Genomic DNA, 20,186 nt, shown 5'->3' with positions numbered 1-20,186 from the left:
AGCCTGAAAGTTTTCGAGCATTAAATACCAGTAAGCAACATTCCTAATTGCTCATTCGGCTCTCACTCTTCATTTATCAAGTTTCAGATCTGAAATTTCAAGGGAATAACTAATGGCAGAAGAAGATGTAAAGCTCATCGGGTTGTGGGCGAGCCCCTTTGTCGTGAGAGCAAGAATTGCTCTAAATCTGAAGGGGATCGAGTACGAGTTTCTCGAAGAAGAGCACGGAAAGAAGAGCGAGCTTCTTCTTAAATCAAACCCTGTCTATAAGAAGTTCCCTGTACTCATCCATGGCGGCAAGCCCATCTGCGAGTCCCTTCTCATCGTCGAATACATCGATGAAGTCTGGCCCTCTTCAGGCTTTCCCATCCTTTCTGCCGACGCCTACGACCGCGCCATCTCTCGCTTCTGGGCCTCCTACATCGACGACAAGGTATGCTACCAGCAAAAATTCTAGAAAATTTTGATTGGATTTATTTTGTGATGAGTTTTTATATATTACACTTCCCTTAAAAATATAATTAAAAATATTAAAGAATAGTTTGATTGTTTTTTTAATCAAGGTATTTTAGCATAATATTTTTTTCAAAAATTTGTAGAGAGATATACGTATATATATCACAAAATTTTATTCATCTATATATCTAATATTTATTTATATAACATTTAAAATTAGAAATTATATTAAAAATATTATTAATATTCAATTGTTTACGATATTTTTATTTTTTTATTATATATTTCAATGTAATTGAGCACTACAATATTATATAAAAAAATATTAAAATTTTAATATTAGATAGTTAATTATATAAAAATTAAATGATAAACATATATATTCTCGAATTTATAATATATTTATTCATTATAAAAAGTTTGAGCCTTATTTATATTTTTTATAAATAATGTAATCCAACAAGCAATATAACAGAATAGATTAGGAGAAATAAATCATTTGCCAATATAGAACAGCCGCCATTCAGGGTTGAGTTGAGAGCATTGCCTCATCACTGTCCATCAAAGACCAAAAACACTAGAAATAACCAGTTGGCAGTAGAAAAATCAGAACCGCTCTAATCTTCGTTTGGGACGATTTTTTTTATACTTTTTAAAACAGCTTTTTAATATGAAATTAAAATTTATATACTAAAAAATTATTTTAAGAAGTAACAAAAAAATCGTCCCAAATGAAGCTCTAGTCATGAGCCAATGCTTTATAATTTCAATTTTTATTTGATCAATTTTTTTTTTTTTTTCCTCCGCCAAAAGAAACTGAAAACAACAACACCTTCCAATTAAACTCCTTCACAAAATCACCGAAACAGAAAAACCCCATCATAAAGCCTAGATCAAATGGACGAAATACCATAGATCTAATCTCAACAAAAATCCACATATGACATGTGAAAACGAAACAAAATCTTGTAATTTGAATTACTGAACAACCGTCAACAACAACAACAAGTTGCTTTAGTAGAATTTACATCTAATTCACAATGCATCAATCAAGCAGCAAGATCACAAAAAAAAAATTGAAATTTCCAACACCTTATGCAACGAGCTGGAGAACGAGAGTTCTTTAGCGAGCTGGTGACCTCCCTCCTGCGCCTTCACCCGATAGGAATCCACATGCTTCCTCCTCAACAAGCTCCGAATCCCCCTTCGTCGCTCCTTCCCGTTCCCCAATTTCTCAAACCCCATTTCACAGAGAGAAGACCTCTATTCTGTATTCCGTATAAGAAAAACCAACCAAAAAATATCTTTCTTTCTTCCCGAGCCTACTCCCATGACTGGACGGAATGCCCCCTTCGTCCACCCTAAATCGGGCTGGTTTTCACGGAGAGAGTAAAGGGTGTGGTATTTTAGAAAGACAAAGTGCTTTTAAGTGGTATGTGTGTAAATAGATAAGTTTAGGTGTTAGATGAGTAAATAATAAACTTTTAAGTGTTATGTATGTAAAAATCCCTTTTTTTTCACTGATTTTATACAATTTTATGCACTTTCAAAAAAATTAATTTCTTCGGAACAACTTTATTATCATCTTTCCAAAAAAAGTCTCTGAGTTCATATTCCATTTTTGGCAGTTCACTTCTCAGATTCGGGTGTTGATGTGGAATGAGGAAGAGAAAAGCAAGGTAGAAGCGGAGGAGCAACTCTTTACCGCACTGCTGCTGTTAGAAGAGGCTTTCGTTAAGTGCAGTAAAGGGAAGTGCTTCTTCGGCGGCGACACCATTAACTTGCTCGACATCGCCCTCGGTTCCTGCATTAATTGGCTAAAAGCTGTCGAAATTATAACGGGAAAAAACTTTCTAGATAAGACGAAGACTCCGCGGTTGGTTGAGTGGGCGGAATGCTTCTGCTCCGCCGAGGCCTCGAAGGAGGTGCTTCCTGAAGCTGAAAAACTGGTGGAGTTCAGAAAATTTTTGAAGGCCGCCAGTCGTGCTGCTGCGGATCCTTCATCCAAATGAATTCTTACTTTCATGATTACATTTTATGGAATCTGGGTGTCGAAGAAAATTTAGATTGAAATTGCAGGAAAATTATTATTGAGAGCGAGAGAGAGATATTTCTTGGCAGGGGCGGAAACTGTGCACTGCTTAATATTAATTATTATTTGTAATTGGTCACGCCTGAATTTCATTTTTTGCCCAAAGTTCACTTTTTTTTCACAATTTGTCCCTAAAAAAATTGGAAAATCTCTCGACTTCTCGTTATTTTCTTCCTATTATGTTGAATTTCACTAATACTAACAAATTAGTATGTGAAAAATGATAATATGCAAAATAAATTATTTTTACATCCTTATTTCTTTTTATTTTTAATAATTGTATCACTTGCCCCACCTAAGAACAAGGGCTAGTTCCGCTCCTATTTCTTGCCTTCTTGGAATGGTGATCTACAAATTTCGTTGACCTAGGTGCACCAAGCATCCATGTAAATAATGAACATAGTTATTTGGTTGCTTTCAAAGTTGAGAATTTGCAAAATAAAATTTATGTATTTGCTATGTTGTAGCGATACATCTATTTATGAAGGCGTGTTGTATCCGATACACCGATACACGGATACGCCTCCGATACAACATCAATACGTGTCGGGATATGGCAAAGCCGTATCCAATTAAAATACCATTTAATTTCAAAAGGACACACGTATTCAATACGCGTGTTTGTTGAAAGCAAAAAAAAAAATCTGAAAAAAAATAAGACTCGTCGTATTTATTTTCGCGGCTGCGAGCAAGGTTCTCTCATTTTTTAGATGGATTTGAGTCTCTTGATTAAATGTGAACATTAGAAATTGATAATCTTTCACTTGTTGAGCCTGAATTAGAAGCTATGTCATTTATTGAAGATGATATAGAAGTTCAAAGGCAAACCACTAAATAAGCTAATCATATCATTCCTTCTACTGAATAGTTGAAACTTTATGTGCTAGACAATTTATATTTATACTTTTGTTGTTGTACTTGAACTTTAATGCTTACTTTTATTTTGATATTATAAGCTACAAGGCTATAAATGATGTTGCTTTCATTTTTTTGTAATATCAAATATTATGCTTAGATTTTTTTTCTTAATTTTTATACATGATTTATAAATTATAATGCCGTGTCCGTCTCGCACCCGTATCCTTTATTTAGAAATTGACATGTTCCATATCTGTATCGTGCCGTATCCGTGTCGCCGTATCCGTATCGGTGCAACATAGTATATTTGTGAAATTTTCATTCAATATTAAGAAAAAAATTAGAGCCTTAAAATTTTGTATTTTTGTGGAGATTGAAAGTTGACTGAGAAGCTCATGATCAAACGAATCAAACATTTGATAAGCACAGTGGTATAGTCATAATTTTTTTTTTTTTGGAAAATTTGGGCCTCGCTCATATATTTCTAATTGAAGAAGTTAAACAAAAAAGCTCCACCCAAAAATGGAGCACACACAAAACTAGCCAAAAACCAATCCTAAAAAAATTACCCAAACCAATATAGAAAAAGGTTGAAGAAAACTAGGCCTAGCAAACAAAGCTAGCCATAACATAGCAAATAAAAACAAAAAAGTCCCCACAAAGGACTCAGAAACGATTAACTAGAAGGCACACAGAAAAAGGATCCCTTGGTTGTCCATAGACAATCCAAAGGGATCCATATCATCGTCCATGAGGAGACCAAAAAACCCGAAGCAGAGAAATAGAGAGTTGAGACCAGTAATAAACCGTTGGCACTATAAGTGTTCCATCAATCTTAATCCATTGTTTCACTTGCATATGTTAGTAAAAACCGCCCTTTTTTGATTTTCAGAGATAAGGTAGAGCTACTGCTAGTCAAATTCTCAAAATGTATGCCATTTCTTTCTCTCCAAACAGAATATATAATACATCAAGTAATGAGAAAGTAGAGCATTTTAACCCCAGAGTTTGTGTTAGAGAGATTATTAATCCAGTCGAATAGTTGTAATAAAGTATATCTGAGAAGCATAGTACTTGTGCAAGGAATAAGGTCTAACAAGATAGAGAAAGAGAAATTGCAGTGTAAACGAGTCGAGTTGAGCTCGAGTCATGCTTAACCAAGCTCAGCTCATCGGCCAAATCATGAGCCCGAATTCGAGCTTGAGGTCGACTCGAGCTCAAATGGCCTACTTGAGGCAAGCTCGTGGCGATGAAAGCATGCTTGTGAGCCGGCTCGAGAGGCGTACGACCGGCGTTCTCTTCCACTTCCAATTCAGATTCTGGCTTCCACATCCACGGTTACAAGCAATTTTGCGTCTGAACTTCCACTTCCACACCCCTATTTTCCGCATACGCACTTCTACTTTCGTGCCCATGCTTCAACATCCATGACTACTATTTTTCCTTCCGCTCTCGCTTCTGCGCTCATGTTTATGCCATTTGCTTTTTGTGCCTTCGCGGTTCCACCTTCCGCACTCGAGCTGCTCGTGAGTCAACGAGTCGAGAGACCACCCAATTGAACTCGACCACATAAACCACTCGAGCTCGAAACTCAATATTCTCAACTCATGAGCTCGTTATCGAGTCGAGCTCGAGCAGGCCCACGAGTCGGTTCAACTCATTCGCACCTGCTTACATGGAATGTAGTTTAATACAATATTTGAAATAGGATTTACATAATGTTCTAGTTTTGATAGAAATTTTCTTCCCCCATCTCAACCTAGATTAATTTTAATCACCCCAAACTTTAAAAAATAATAATCAGTTCGAAATTAAAATATGTTAATCAAAGAAAGTTTTTAAACATATTTCTCTATTATGTATGCATATCCACTTATGACTCTCCACTTCCCTTGTTTTTAGGCAAGCAAGCCCATGACTTTTGATAGCCCTACTTTGACCTTGTTTGAGAGGGCGTTTTTGGCCTTTCGGAGAAATTATTTTTTAGAGTTGTTTGGATGAGATTCTTTTAAAAAATACTTTTTAGGAAACTTCAATTTTCTTCTGTTTTAAAAAAAATTTTGATACTTATTTTTCAGTTAGAAAACTCCATTTTCTTAATCAAAATTTTTTAAATTATTTTTTACAAAAAGTTACAGAATAGCCAAACTAAGCTAAGTTTATAGAAAAACGTCATCGCTCGCTCATAGCTGGACTGTTTCTAACATATTATTAGATAGGAATAGCGTCAGTCGTCTTATAAAAAATTATAAATATACATAAACCTGAATCTACGCATCCTCGTCACTTGTAGCGAATAAATCCTCCTGTTTTCGAGCTTTAAATACCAGTAAGCAACATTCCTAATTGCTCATTCGGCTCACTCTTCATTTATCAAGTTTCATTTATCGAGTTTCAGATCTGAAATTCCAAGGGCATAAGTAATGGCAGCAGAAGATGTAAAGCTCATCGGGACGTGGGCGAACCCCTTGGTCGTGAGAGCAAGAATCGCTCTAAATCTGAAGGTGATCAAGTACGAGTTTCTCGAAGAAGATCCCACCAAGAAGAGCGAGCTTCTTCTTAAATCTAACCCTGTCTATAAGAGGTTCCCTGTACTCATCCATGGCGGCAAGCCCATCTGCCACTCCCTTTTTATCGTTGAATACATCGATCAAGTCTGGTCCTCTTCAGGCTTTCCCATCCTTCCTGCCGACGCCTACGACCGCGTCACCTCTCTCTTCTGGGCCAACTACATCGACGAGACGGTATGCGCGACGACCAAAAATTCTAGAATATTTTGATTGGATTTATTTTGTGATGAGTTTTTATATATTACACTTCTCTTAAAATTTAATTAAAAAAGATTTAAGATTAGTTTGATTGTTCTTTTAATCAAGGTATTTTAGCATTATATTTTTTTCAAAAATTTGTAGAGAGATATACGTATATATAATTATATATCACAAATTTTTATTTTTCTTTATATCTAATATTTATTTATATAACATTTAAATTTATAAATTATATTAAAATATTATTAATATTCAATTGTTTACAATAATTCTATGTTTTTATTATATATTTCAATGCGAATGAGTACTACAATATTAAATAAAATATTAAAATTTTAATATTAGATATTTAATGAGAGAAAAAAAAGGAGACAACCACATTGGTGTATTCAGAATGTTTCATTTAACCTTGGCATCTGCAAGATTATTAAAGTAAAGATTGACGTTGTAAAGCTTCTCCTTCACCTACTTTGAGAGTTGAATATAGCAATTTTGGATAGTGTAAGATTCTTCGATTAGGGTTGCAAGTTAGAAAAAGGAAACCAGCCTTGTTGCCACAAGATGGCCTTGTATTATTTCTTGAGATCGATTCACAAATGGATTGATAGCTCTAGGTCAAATGTATGACAGCCCTACCTTCACTCCCAATCCCAAGTGATCATAATGATGAAAGGAATTCAAATAGAAGTTGGAAAACATGTTTAATATTAGGGCTGTCAATATTTGACACGACATGAAAACCCGACCCGGACCCGACTCAAAAATTTCGGGTTCGGGTCAACCCCCACCAAAGAGAAAATGAGAATGAAAGCTGATTCTACCAAGCATCGATGAAATTTCAAAGTATGTCAAACATTCTACTCCTTTCTAAACTTTTAGAATAACAACATAATTTTGTATTGCAACAAAAATAAACCCTCCACCTTTTCATCCGTGCTTGGGACCAGCATTGGGGGTTTTAAGTTTTTTTTTTTTGTATAATGTTATCTTAAGCATGATATCACAAAAAAAAAAAGATCAACACAAATTTTACTAAACATAGGGTATAAAATAGACAATATAAATAAATTAAGAAACTTAAATTACTTGTATAGAACACATTAAGTAAACAATGGAGATATGCAAGAGAGTTTTAGACCTTGAAGGTAGAAAGAGTTTGAATTTGAGAGATGAGGTCTACATTGGTTTCACTATATGGATACATTGGGTCAAGACAACGATAGTATAAATAAGAATAAGCAAAAACATGAAATTATGAGAGAGAAGGAAAACTATAATTCCTATTGCATAAATGAAAAATATCACCAAATAAACATGAATAAAACTATGATAACAGATATGTAGACTCAAACATCTCATGAATCATGCATGAAATTGAGAGAGAAAATAGTGTTATGAAACTCCAAATGAGAAATTTATTAATTTCTTAGTGACAGTTTGTTAAAATCAGGAAATATAAAAAAGTTAAAATATTTAGATTTTTTGGACCTTGGCTTATCAAAGAAAAATTACACAATTCCAAATTTTACATATTCCATTGGGAGGCTTCATTATAAATAATAACAAACATTTGATGAATGGCACTGCATGGGTTGCATGAGAAGAGAACCCAAGCCATCCATGATGAAGTTGCCATTCGGTCAAACAAATAATAATGTTTTAAAATTCATTTGCTAAGATGCATGTAAAATTGTCCTACCATAGCTAGAAGCGTATGTATATACAAGGTGTCCAAAAGTTGAAATCTTTAAGACCAGTGAATTTATCATTCTCAATATTAACAAGTAGCATCGTCTTTCTCTCTACTTCTTCATCCTAATCTAAAGCTTATGGAGCTTTGATACCATTTGTCGAAACAACAACTACAACTTCCAGAGAAGCTACACATTTTGTGCTTGGCCAAAACCTATATTCATATATAGAAGACAGGGGTGGAACCAGCCTTAATTTTCCAGGGTGGGTAAACTTATAAGTAAAAGTGTAGAGATTTCACAGATATGCACCTCCCTTTGTTGATGCTTCAAATCAAACCCTAAAAAATCCTCCAACAATCTTTCAACAAAAACCCCCTCAAGCAAGAACACCTTAAGTCTTCAAAAGGGCGCAAAAATCCCTACAACAAATATTCCTCCACTAGATTCTTGGAGAAGAACTTAAGCACTCTCATGTTGAATGTTGATTAATCATTTATGGATGGAGATATAATTTTCATGAATAAATATATTAAACTAACCAAATCATTTAAAGTTTCTTCCTGTTTTATTTATTAGAATGACTGTAGTTTAAAAATAAGGACTTTAATTATTAAATGCTAGCAGTAGTTTTAATTATTGCTATTCATTAGCAATTAAAATACATTAATTTTAAAATTTTATCTGACAAATTTGAAATAGCTATGAAAATTGATATTGACAGAAGGCCTTCACAATATAAAGAAATTCATAGTAATTTTAATTTAAAAAAAATTATGCTAGAAGATTCTGATGTAAAACACATTAAGATTGTCTTCTAAATTCTTATGAAAATAATAATCTGGATAGGTCCACTAAAGCAACGGCGGAGTGAGGAGGGGGCCTTTTATTTTGGTTATAAGTTTTTTTTTTATATCTAAACTTATAATTTCATTTACTGAAAATTGATGTCAGTGTTTTAGTATATTGTTTAAGATTTAAAAAATAAAGTATATGAATTTGTTTACTTGTTTGGTGGTCATAGGTAATTTAAAAAACATGGAATCCTAAATAAAAAATCTGAATTTGATTTAGATTTGTTTTGTGCTTCGTTTTTATTTTATAATTAGATTATATTTTTTATGTTTTATGTAGTTTACAAATCTAGATTTGTACAAAGATTATGGAGAAATATTTTAAGAAGTCCTCAAAATCTTCCGTATCCTCAAAGTCCTCATATCCGTTGCAACAGCAGGAGTTGAAAGAGCATTTTCTGCAATGGCAATCATAAAAAATCGGCTACGCAATCGAATTGGAGATCAATGGATGAACGATACTTTAATCGCTTATATTGATGAAAAAGAAATTTTAGATTGTATTGATAATGATGCTATTATTCAGTTATTTCAAAATATGAAGAATATAAGGTATAAGTTGTAACTTGTAAGTGTACTTCATTTTATGTTTAGTAGTTTGCTTTTAAACCAAAATTTTTAAAACTGTCAATGCCAGTCCCAAGCCCGGAAGAAAAAAGTTGAGGGAAGATTTTAATAAAATAATTTAGGCCCCCCTCAATAAATTTTCTGGCTTCGCCACTGCACTAAAGTATAATTAAAATATGTGCATATAAATATGGACTCAACTAAAATTTGAATCCAATTGAAATCAAAGAAACTTAACTTTGTGCTAACACTTAAATTTGTGCAATACCTGATATGCTTACACTTAACTTTGTGCTAAAAGAAGGAATCATAAATAAACCTATTTAGGAATCTAATGAGTACTGAAAGCTTTTACTCAGTTTCCTCTTGATGTTTGCCTCTGTCTAAATCGGAAACGGGATGTACATGTTAGTATTTTAGAGCTTTATTAATGGAGAAAAGGGAACAAAATAAAACATATACATACAAGAGAAATGAATAAGGCCCCTTGGAGGAATCCTAATAGCTGAAGCTCAAACAAGATCAGATTGATTAGAGTCCCCTCAAAAGATTTCGACCGTATCAATGTATGTTGAACATTTTTATATTTTAAGAATTATTGTAACAAAACAAGAAGAAGAATGAGAAGAAGAGGGAGAAGAAAATGAAGAAGAAGAAGACGGAGAAGAAGATGAAGAAGAAGAATGAGAAGAAGAAGAGGAAGAAGGGGAAGAGAATCACACTGAAGAAAAGCGACCAAGATGCGAGCGGATGTGCGAGCGGATGGGTGTTTCCGACAGTAATTAATGACCAGCCGTGTAATCCTCCTACAGTGGTTTTCCCCACTCGGTTGTGGATTGCTCCACTTTAGAGTCGAGGTGTCGGAAGACGGAGAGCCGAGCAGTTCACACACATAAGATTGGGAAGAATTTTGCATTCTCGATCTGTTTAAGGGCCGGGGGGGGGAGGGTCTTTTCGTGGGGTAAAAACCGGTGCAATTTGCACCGGTAAAAATCGGTGCAATTTGTTGCAATAAAAACTGATGCTAAAATAGAGTTTTGGAAGCGGTTTACATACCGCTACTAACATGTGCTGCAAAAAATCCAATTTATTAGTAGTAAACAACAACTACAAATAGCAAAGCCTTTGAGAAGAAAACAAAGTTACTAAAGCTTATTCAAACATGTATAAGAACGAAGCAGAAAAGAATTAAAAAAAAAAAAGAATTTTTTATGAAAAACCAATAGCTTGAAATGAGCAAAAACAATGTCAACAGGCAAAACAAAGCATGAAATCTGTATTTTGTGGGCGTTTCATCTAACCATATAGATCTGAACAAAGCCGACAGGAAAGAATTGAAAGATTAAACTCATTAGCCCGTTTAGCTTGCCAAAGAAATTTCTGAGCCCTTCAAAAATTTTACTTTTTTGGTACGAAAATGAAGTGGTGAGAGCTCACCTTCAAAGGCATCAAATCAATCAAGCACTTGTTCCAACAAATCATATCAAAATTATTTTTCGAAGAACTTTTTCCGACCCACCTTATTGCTGAACAATTATCTTATATTTAACTGATTTAATTTATTGGTTGTGATATAGATAATCTTTCTCCTTTCTTCGTAGATGAAATTTTAATCTGAAATTATAGACTTTTGCAACAATAAAAACTTTGAAAGAATTTTGATTTGTCATATCCTTTGCTTTCTTGCTGAAAGGAACCAAAATCATAGAGTATTGTGGTCAGGATGTCATCAGAGGTGACTTCCGAGCGGCGAACTCTCGTCGTAACTTCCAAGCCAACATGAACAGGAATAAAAAGGCTTGACAAAGATCATTGCCTTCACAGTAAACTCCCAAGGCGACTTCCGAGCAACGAAAAGGCATTCATTTTAAATATTGGTGTGAAATAGGATTTCAATAGGTGTTTATTAATACATCAAATAAAGTTATAATTATTAATTAATTATAATTATAATAATTAAAATGAAAGGTTGAAATTTTATTTGAATAATTAAAATTAATTAAATTGGATGGCCAAAATTTGCCGTGAAATGAAACTCAATCCCCTTTTATAATAGTAATATATATTTTTACATAATATATGTCAAATCAATATACAACAGCATGCTTACTCACAATCTGTACAATTCTTCCGGTCCGAATGCCACATAGAATAATTTCTCCCTGCAAAACCCAAAAATGCTAGAAATAACTAGTTGGCAATGGGAAAATCAGAATAGCTCTGGTGATGAATCAATAAAAATATTTGGGGCGCTGTAGCTGCCGGAAAAGTTTTCTTAATGCTTTATTTTTCAAACTATGATTCGATATTTTTTTTATGATTTTATAGAATTTTTATGCACTTTCAAAAAAAATAATCGCTTCTTAACAACTTCATTATCATCTTTCCACAAAAATTGCACTCGTCCCAAAAATAGACTTTGAGTTCAATATTTCATATTCCATTTTTGGCAGTTGAATTCTCATATTCGGGAGTTGATGTGGAATGAGGATGAGAAAATCAAGGCAGAATCCAAGGAGAAACTCTTTACCGCACTGCTGCTGTTAGAAGAGGCTTTCGTCAAGTGCAGTAAGGGGAAGAGCTTCTTCGGCGGCGACACCATTAACTTGGTCGACATCTCCCTTGGTTCCTATATTAACTGGCTAAAAGCTATCAAAATTATAACGGGAAAAAACTTTCTAGATAAGACGAAGACTCCGCGGTTGGTTGAGTGGGCGGAATGCTTCTGCTCCATCGAGGCTGTGAAGAAGGTGCTTCCGGAAGCTGAAAAACTGGTGGAGTTCAGGACATTTTTGAAGGCGAAGGCCGCCAGTCGTGCTGCTGCCGATCCTTCATCCAAATGAATTCTTACTTTCATGATTACATTTTATAGAATCTGCGTGTGGTGATTATTAAGAGAGAGAGAGAGAGAGAGATTTATTGGCAAGGACGAAATTATGTACTGCTTAAATAATTAAATTTCTTAATTTAGTAAGTATTATTTGCAATTTTTCATCATGAATTTTATTTTTGAGCCCCAATTTATTTTTTTTCACGCAATTTGAAATCGTAAGGCCTCTTGAACTCTTTCTATTTTCATTCAATTATGTTTGAACATTTTGAAAATTAACAAATATGTCTCTTAAAAATGATAATATGCAAAATAATTTTACCACTTAACCCCCCTAAGAACTAAGATTAGTTCCGCTGCTATTTCTTGGAATAGTGCTCTCTTAACAGTAATTTCATGGAGATAACAAATTTCATTGACCACGTGCACCAAGCATCCATATGAATAATGACGCCATAGTTATTTGGTTGCTTTCAAAGTAAAGAATTTGCAAAATAAAATTTATATTTTTGTGAAATTTTCATTCAATATTTAAAAAAACTATGTCCTTAATATTTTATATTCTTGTGGAGGTTGAAAGTTGGCTGAGTAGCTCATGAGAGCTGGGGCTTCAAAAGAATCAAGCATTTGACGAGAGTGCAAAGACGGAGTTAGAAACTTTTTGTAGAAAGAGCTTTATTTTTTTTAAAAAAAACTGACTCAACTTTTTTTATTCGAGCTTGGGATCAGCATTGACAGTTTTAATTTTTTTTAAATAAACGACTAAATATAACATGAAAAAAATTACAATCATACAAACTCAAACTACCTAAAACATATAGAAGTCGTTCTAAGAGAGGAACTTGACAAAATAGCACACATGAAACTCCATAAGGAGAAATCAGTATAGCAATGTGACTTCAAAATTTGAAATAAGAGTAATACTTGATACGTCATCAAAAATTGCTATGATAAAGCTTGAAGCTCGAGGCATATTCAAGCTGGAAATTTTCAAAATTAAATTTGAGATCATCTGAAATCCAATTTCAGCAAACTTATAATCAAACTGAATATCTCAAAAAGACGAACCTCATGACGCCAAAATCGGTCCAACCGAAGCCTAAATAGGTCCAAATCAGGGGCACAAACCACATTTGGAAGAGTCAAAGCAATATTTGTATGACAAAATGTTATCCAAATATAGTGTGCTTATAGTCAAATTGAGCAGCTCGGTGAGACGAATCCAACGAGCACAAGATCGCTAAATTCCGACATCGTTAAGGCACTTAAAAGTTGAAAAACTCTCTATGATCAAGGGGAATAAATACCAGCCATCTGATGAAGCACTACGAACCTGCCTCGGATCTTCTTTATATTTACGGGGTGCACCACTAATGAAAATATATTAGTAGACCCCCACACTCTATAAGAGGGGGACCGGGGGCTAGAGATTGGAGAGAGCTCTCAAGCCTCAAGAACTCCAACACCACCGCCCGCCAGTTGGCCATCACTAGAATTCCACCCGGTCCCCGACCGCCGTCGGACTTCAACCCGTCCATGCTCAGATCACTTCCAGGCCGCCGACCGTGTAGAAATTCTACCTGGCCTTTGACCGCCGTCGGACGTAAACCCAACTACCATCTTACTTCAGCCCGACAGTCGACAGACCACCGCTCGGATGCCGACCGCTACCAGACTTCCACTCTACTGCAGATCGCCTCCGGAATTCAGCCCAATCGTTATCGGACCACCGCCCAGGAGCCGTCTATTGCCGGACTTCAGCCCGACCATCCTCAAACAGCCGCTCGACCGCAGACCACCGATGGATATCCAACCGGCTGATGACCGCCTCCGGACTTCTGCCCGACCATCCTCGAACCACCGCTTGATCGTAGACCACCGCCAGACTTCCACCCGGCCGCTGACTACCTCCATACTTTAGCCCGACCACCGTATAACCATCGCTCGGCCTCCGACTGCCGCAGGACTTCAACCCAACTATCGTCGGACCACCAACCTGACACTAACCACAACTGATCTTCCACCCCGCCGCCGACCATAGTTGGACTTCCGTCCAGACTTCCGCCAGACCACAACTGGACGTCGGAGTTCTACCTGACCACCACTTAATGCTAGAGTTCTGCTGGATCTATGCCTGACGCCGGAGTTTTGCTAGACAACCACAAGATGCAAGAGTTTCACTAGACCACCGCCGGACTTTTGTCAGGACCACCACTTGACGTCGAATTTTTGTCGAACCATCACATGAAGCCGGACTTATGTCAGGATCACTGCCTGACGCTGGACATCTATCGGGCCACAACCAGACGCCGGAGTTTCACCGGACCATCACACGAAGCCGGAGTTCCGCCAAACCAGCGCCAGACCACCGACTGAGGTAGACAACCGACAAAATTTGGAGTTCCACTAGACCACTAAATAATGTCCAGACTTCCGTCGGACCACCGCCTTACAACTATGATCTTTTTGACTCTTATCTCTTGCCGACTACTATCTTTTTGACCTCCATCTCCTACTACGATTCTTCCGACCTCCATCATCAAATAACTGCCTTTCTAACCACTATCTCCTACCGCCTATGGTCCTTCCGACCTTCGTCACCTACTATGGCCCTTCCATCCTCCATCGTTAAACAACAGTCTTTTTTACCCTTGTTTCCTGCTAACTACAGTCATTTCGACCTCTGTCACATACTACTGTCCTTCTGATCTTCATCGCCAGACAACGATTTTTTTGACCACTATTTCCCAATGAATACGGTCGTTCTGATCTCCATCGCCAGACAGCGATCTTTTTTACCACTATTTCCCAATGAATACGGTCCTTCTGATTTTCCTCGCCAGACAACGGTCTTTCTGACCACTATCTCCCACCGATTACAGTTCTTCCGACTTCCCTCTCCATACAACGGTCCTTTCAACCCCCATCACCAGACTACGATCTTTTCGACCTCCATCGTTCGCTGACTATAGTTCTGCTAACTAATTGAACATTTCAATACTAATTCTTTTAATTCTCACCATGTAATATGATGTACATTTGCTACATCAACCAATGACCTTCCCCCCAAGGAAGGGTCTCATTTGCAATCGACAGCAAATAATAGTGGATTCATTCAAACTAGGCTAGACCTCGTGTTTTTCTCCCCTTTCAAGGGTTTTCACGTAAAGACTCTGGTGTCTCTTATGAACATTACACCCTCTCTTTTATTTGAGTGTATTCTGGATCTTCGTACAAAGCTAAGACATTAAATTTTATATTTCTCCATCTTCGTGAATTTTCCAGAACGCAACAATACTCTATTGTTAATCTATAATGGGTGATCTATGCCACGATCATAAAGTCATCTTCTAAGTAAATTTTTTTCCGTTCAATTAAAATCAGTGAGAAGGAAAAGGTAAGATCTGGCTCATTAGTTTAATTCAGACTATATTATAGCCAAAAATCAATTCTTCACGATACATTTTGCAAAAATAATTTCTCCAAATTACAAGTAGTTAGTTACAAAAGATGTTCTATTTTGATTTTTGGAGGGAAATTTAGAAATGTAATTTTTGCAGTAAGGGGAAGAGCTTCTTCGGCGGCGACACCATTAACTTGGTCGACATATCCCTTGGTTCCTATATTAATTGGCTAAAAGCTGTCAAAATTATAACGGGAAAAAACTTTCTAGATAAGACGAAGACTCCGCGGTTGGTTGAGTGGGCGGAATGCTTCTGCTCTGTCGAGGCCGCGATGAAGGTGCTTCCGGAAGCTGAAAAACTGGTGGAGTTCAGGACATTTTTGAAGGCGAAGGCCGCCGGTCGTGCTGCTGCCGATCCTTCATCCAAATGAATTCTTACTTTCATGATTACATTTTATAGAATCTGCGTGTGGTGATTATTAAGAGAGAGAGAGAGAGAGAGAGTTTTATTGGCAAGGACGAAATTATGTACTGCTTAAATAATTAAATTTCTTAATTTAGTAAGTATTATTTGCAATTTTTCATCATGAATTTTATTTTTGAGCCCCAATTTATTTTTTTTCACTCAATTTGAAATCGTAAGGCCTCTTGAACTCCTATTTTCATTCAATTATGTTTGAACATTTTGAAAATTAACAAATATGTCTCTTAAAAATGATAATATGCAAAATAATTTTACCACTTAACCCCCCTAAGAACTAAGAATAGTTCCGCTGCTATTTCTTGGAATAGTGCTATCTTAACAGTAATTTCATGGAGATAAACAAATTTCATTGACCTACGTGCACCAAGCATCCATATGAATAATGACGTCATAGTTTTTTGGTTGCTTTCAAAGTAAAGAATTTGCAAAATAAAATTTATATTTTTATGAAATTTTCATTCAATATATAAAAAAACTGTCCTTAATATTTTATATTATTGTGGAGGTTGAAAGTTGACTGAGTGGCTAATGAGAGCTAGGGCTTCAAAAGAATCAAGTATTTGACGAGAGTGGAGTGGCGGAGTTAGAAACTTTTTATAGAGAGAGCTTTATTTTTCTTTAAAAAAACTGACTTAACTTTTTTTATTCGAGCTTGGGACCAGCATTGATAGTTTTAATTTTTTTTTAAGAAATAAACTACTAAATATAAGATTAAAAAACTTATAATTATATAAACTCAAACTACCTAAAACATATAGAAGTCATTCTAAGAGAGGAATTTGACAAAATAGCACACATGAAACTCCGTAAGGATAAATCAGTATAGCAATGTGACTTCAAAATTTGAAATAAGAGTAATACTTGATACATCATCAAAAATTGCTATGATAAAGCACGAACCTCGAGGCATATTCAAGTTGGAAATTTTCAAAATTAAATTTGGGATCATCTAAATTCCAATTTCAGCAAACTTATAATCAAACTGAATATCTCAAAAAGACGAACCTAACGACGCCAAAATCGGTCCAACCGAAGCCTAAATAGGTCCAAATCAGGGGCACAAGCCACATTTGGAAGAGTCAAAGCAATATTTGTATGACAAAATGTTATCCAAATATAGTGTGCTTATAGTCAAATTGAGCAGCTCGGTGAGACGAATCCAACGAGAACAAGATCGCTAAATTCCGACATCGTTAAGGCACTTAAAAGTTGAAAAACTCTCTATAATCAAGGGGAATAAATACGAGCCATCCGATGGAGCACTACAAACCTGCCTCGGATCTTCTTTATATTTACGGGGTGCACCACTCATGAAAATATATAAGTAGACCCTCACTCTCTACAAGAGGGGGACTGGAGGCTAGAGATTGGAGAGAGCTCTCAAGCCTCAAGAGTTCCAGCACCACCGGCCGGCCGCTGGCCTCCACCAGACTTCCACCCAGTCCCCTACCGCCGCCGGACTTCAACCCGACCATGCTCAGATCACCGCCAGGCCGCCGACCGCGTAGAATTTCCACCTGGCCTTTGACCGCCGTTGGACGTAAACCTAACTACCGTCGTACTTTAGCCCTATAGCCGACCGCGTAGAAATTCTACCTGGCCTTTGATCGCCGTTGGAGGTGAACCCAACTGTCATCGTACTTCAGCCCGACAGTCGACAGACCACCGTTCGGACGCTGACCGCTGCTAGACTTCTACTCTACTGTAGATCGCCTTCGGAATTCAGCCCAATCGTTATTGGACCATCGCCCGGCAGCCGTCTATTGCCGGACTTCAGCCCGACCATCCTCAAATAACCGCTCGACCGCAGACCACTGCCGGACATCCAACCAGTCGCTGACCGCCTCCAGACTTCTGCCCGACCATCCTCGAACCATCGCTTGATCGTAGACCACTTCCAGACTTCCACCCGGCCGCTGACTACCTCCATACTTTAGCCCGACCACCGTAAAAACATCGCTCGGCCTCCGACTGTTGCAGGACTTCAACCCAACTATCGTCGGACCACCGGCCGGACACTGACCACAACCGATCTTCCTTCCCGCCGCTGACCATCGTTGGACTTCCGTCCAGACTTCCACCATACCACAATTGGACGTTGGAGTTCTACCTGACCACCACTCAATGCTAGAGTTCTGCTGGATCTCCGCATGACGCCGGAGTTTTGCCAGACAACCATAATATGCAAGAGTTTCGCTAGCCACCGCCTAAAGCCGGACTTTTGTCAGGACCACAATTTGACCCCGAACTTTTGTCGAACCATCACATGAAGCTGGACTTATGTCAGGATCACTGCCTGATGCTGGACATCTGTTGGGCCACAGCCAGACACCTGAGTTTAGCTGGACCATCGCATGAAGCCGGAGTTTTGCCAAACCACCGCCAGACCACAGACTGAGGTGGACAACAGATAAAATTCGGAGTTCCACTAGACCACCAAATAATGCCCTGACTTCCGTCGGACCACCGCCTTAAAACTATGATCTTTCTGACTCTTATCTCTTGCCGACTACAGTCCTTTTGCTACTAAGATCCTTCCGACCTCCATCATCAGATAATTGTCTTTCTAACCCCTATCTCCTATCGCCTATGGTCCTTCTGACCTTCGTCACCTACTACGGTCCTTCCATCCTCCATCATTAGACAACAGTCTTTTTGACCCTTGTCTCCTGCTAACTACAGTCCTATCGACCTTTGTCACATACTACTGTCCTTCTGATCTTCATCGTCAGACAACGATCTTTTTTACCACAATTTCCCAATGAATACGGTCCTTATGATCTCCATCGCCAGACAACGATCTTTTTTACCACTATTTCCCAATGAATATGGTCCTTATGATCTCCCTCGCCAGACAACGGTCTTTCTGACCACAATCTCCCACCTATTACAGTTCTTCCGACCTCCCTCTCCAAATAACGGTCCTTTCAACCCCCATCACCAGACTACGATCTTTCCAACCTCCATCGTTCGCCGACTATAGTTCTGCCAACTAATTGAACATTTCAATACTAATTCTTTTAATTCTCACCATGTAATATGATGTACATTTGCTACATCAACCCATGACCTTCCCCCCAAGGAAGGGCCTCATTTGCAATCGACAGCAAATAATAGTGGATTCATTCAAACTAGGCTAGACCCCGTGATTTTTCTCCCCTTTCAAGGGTTTTCGCATAAAAACTATAGTGTCTCTTATGAACATTACACCATCTCTTTTATTTGCTTATATTCTGGATCTTCGTACAAAGCTAAGACATTAAATTTTATATTTCTCTATCTCCGTGAATTTTCCAAAACGCAATAATACTATATTGTTAATCTACAATGGGTGATCTATGCCACAATCAGAAAGTCATCTTCTAAGTGAATTTTTTCCGTTCAATTAAAATCAGTGAGAAGGAAAAGGTAAGATCTGGCTCATTAGTTTAATTCAGACTATATTATAGCCAAAAATCAATTCTTCACGATACATTTTGCAAAAATAATTTCTCCAAATTACAAGTAGTTAGTTACAAAAGATGTTCTATTTTGATTTTTGGATGGTAATTTAGAATTGTAATTTTGTTCTTACAAAAGAATGTTCTATTTTGTGCGATGAATAGCCATGAGAACAATTGCCCCCATTAAAAAATTAAAAAATTCTTTATTATATGGATCTTTAGGGAATTTGTCCTGCTCCAATTTTTTTTTTTTTTTCACTCTTTATTATAAGAGTCTTTAAACCCGAAGAAAAAAACAGAGAGTTGAGACCAGTAATAAACCGTCGGCACTATAAGTAATCCATCAATTCAAATACCTTCTTCCACTTGCATATGTTAGTAAAAACCGCCTTTTTGATTTTCAGAGATAAGGTAGAGCTACTACTAGCCAAATTCTCAAAACGTCTGTCATTTCATTCTCTCCAAACAAAATATATAATGTTGCAAGTAATGAGAAAATAGAGCCTTTTAATCCCAGAGCTTTTGTTAGAGAGATCATTAATCCAGTCCAATACTTGTAATAAAGTAGGTCAGAGAAGCATAGTACTTGTGTGAGGAATAAGGTCCAACATGATAGAGAGAGAGAAATTGCACATAACTATTCTAATCATACACATATAATGGCATTACAGAGCTTTAGGGGTGTAAGCGAGTCTAGTTGAGCTTTAGTTATGCTTAACCAAGCTCAGCTCATCGGC

The 20,186-nt window shown here is 36.9% G+C and overlaps 3 protein-coding genes across 3 annotated transcripts; all 3 read left to right on the top strand.

Moving 5' to 3' along the window:
• Positions 1-2,714, top strand: LOC110115470 (glutathione S-transferase U18). Its single transcript, XM_020848719.2, has 2 exons — positions 1-433; positions 2,085-2,714. Exons 1-2 carry the CDS (start codon positions 113-115, stop codon positions 2,466-2,468), a joined length of 705 nt encoding a protein of 234 aa, XP_020704378.1. The 5' UTR covers positions 1-112; the 3' UTR covers positions 2,469-2,714.
• A 3,115-nt stretch (positions 2,715-5,829) lies between these two features.
• LOC110115508 (glutathione S-transferase U18-like) lies at positions 5,830-12,132 on the top strand. Its single transcript, XM_020848771.2, has 2 exons — positions 5,830-6,150; positions 11,743-12,132. Exons 1-2 carry the CDS (start codon positions 5,830-5,832, stop codon positions 12,130-12,132), a joined length of 711 nt encoding a protein of 236 aa, XP_020704430.2.
• Positions 12,133-14,377: 2,245 nt separating this feature from the next.
• LOC110115449 (glutathione S-transferase U18-like) lies at positions 14,378-15,953 on the top strand. The gene is made up of 2 exons (XM_020848682.1): positions 14,378-14,496; positions 15,680-15,953. Exons 1-2 carry the CDS (start codon positions 14,378-14,380, stop codon positions 15,951-15,953), a joined length of 393 nt encoding a protein of 130 aa, XP_020704341.1.
• The last annotated feature ends 4,233 nt before the right edge of the window (positions 15,954-20,186 follow it).

This window comes from Dendrobium catenatum, unplaced genomic scaffold (genome assembly GCF_001605985.2).
Source record: "Dendrobium catenatum unplaced genomic scaffold, ASM160598v2 original_scaffold_98673, whole genome shotgun sequence".
Classification (NCBI taxonomy): Eukaryota; Viridiplantae; Streptophyta; class Magnoliopsida; order Asparagales; family Orchidaceae; genus Dendrobium; species Dendrobium catenatum.
Note: the sequence above shows the minus strand (reverse complement) of the source record. Positions and strands in the feature narration are given on the sequence as shown.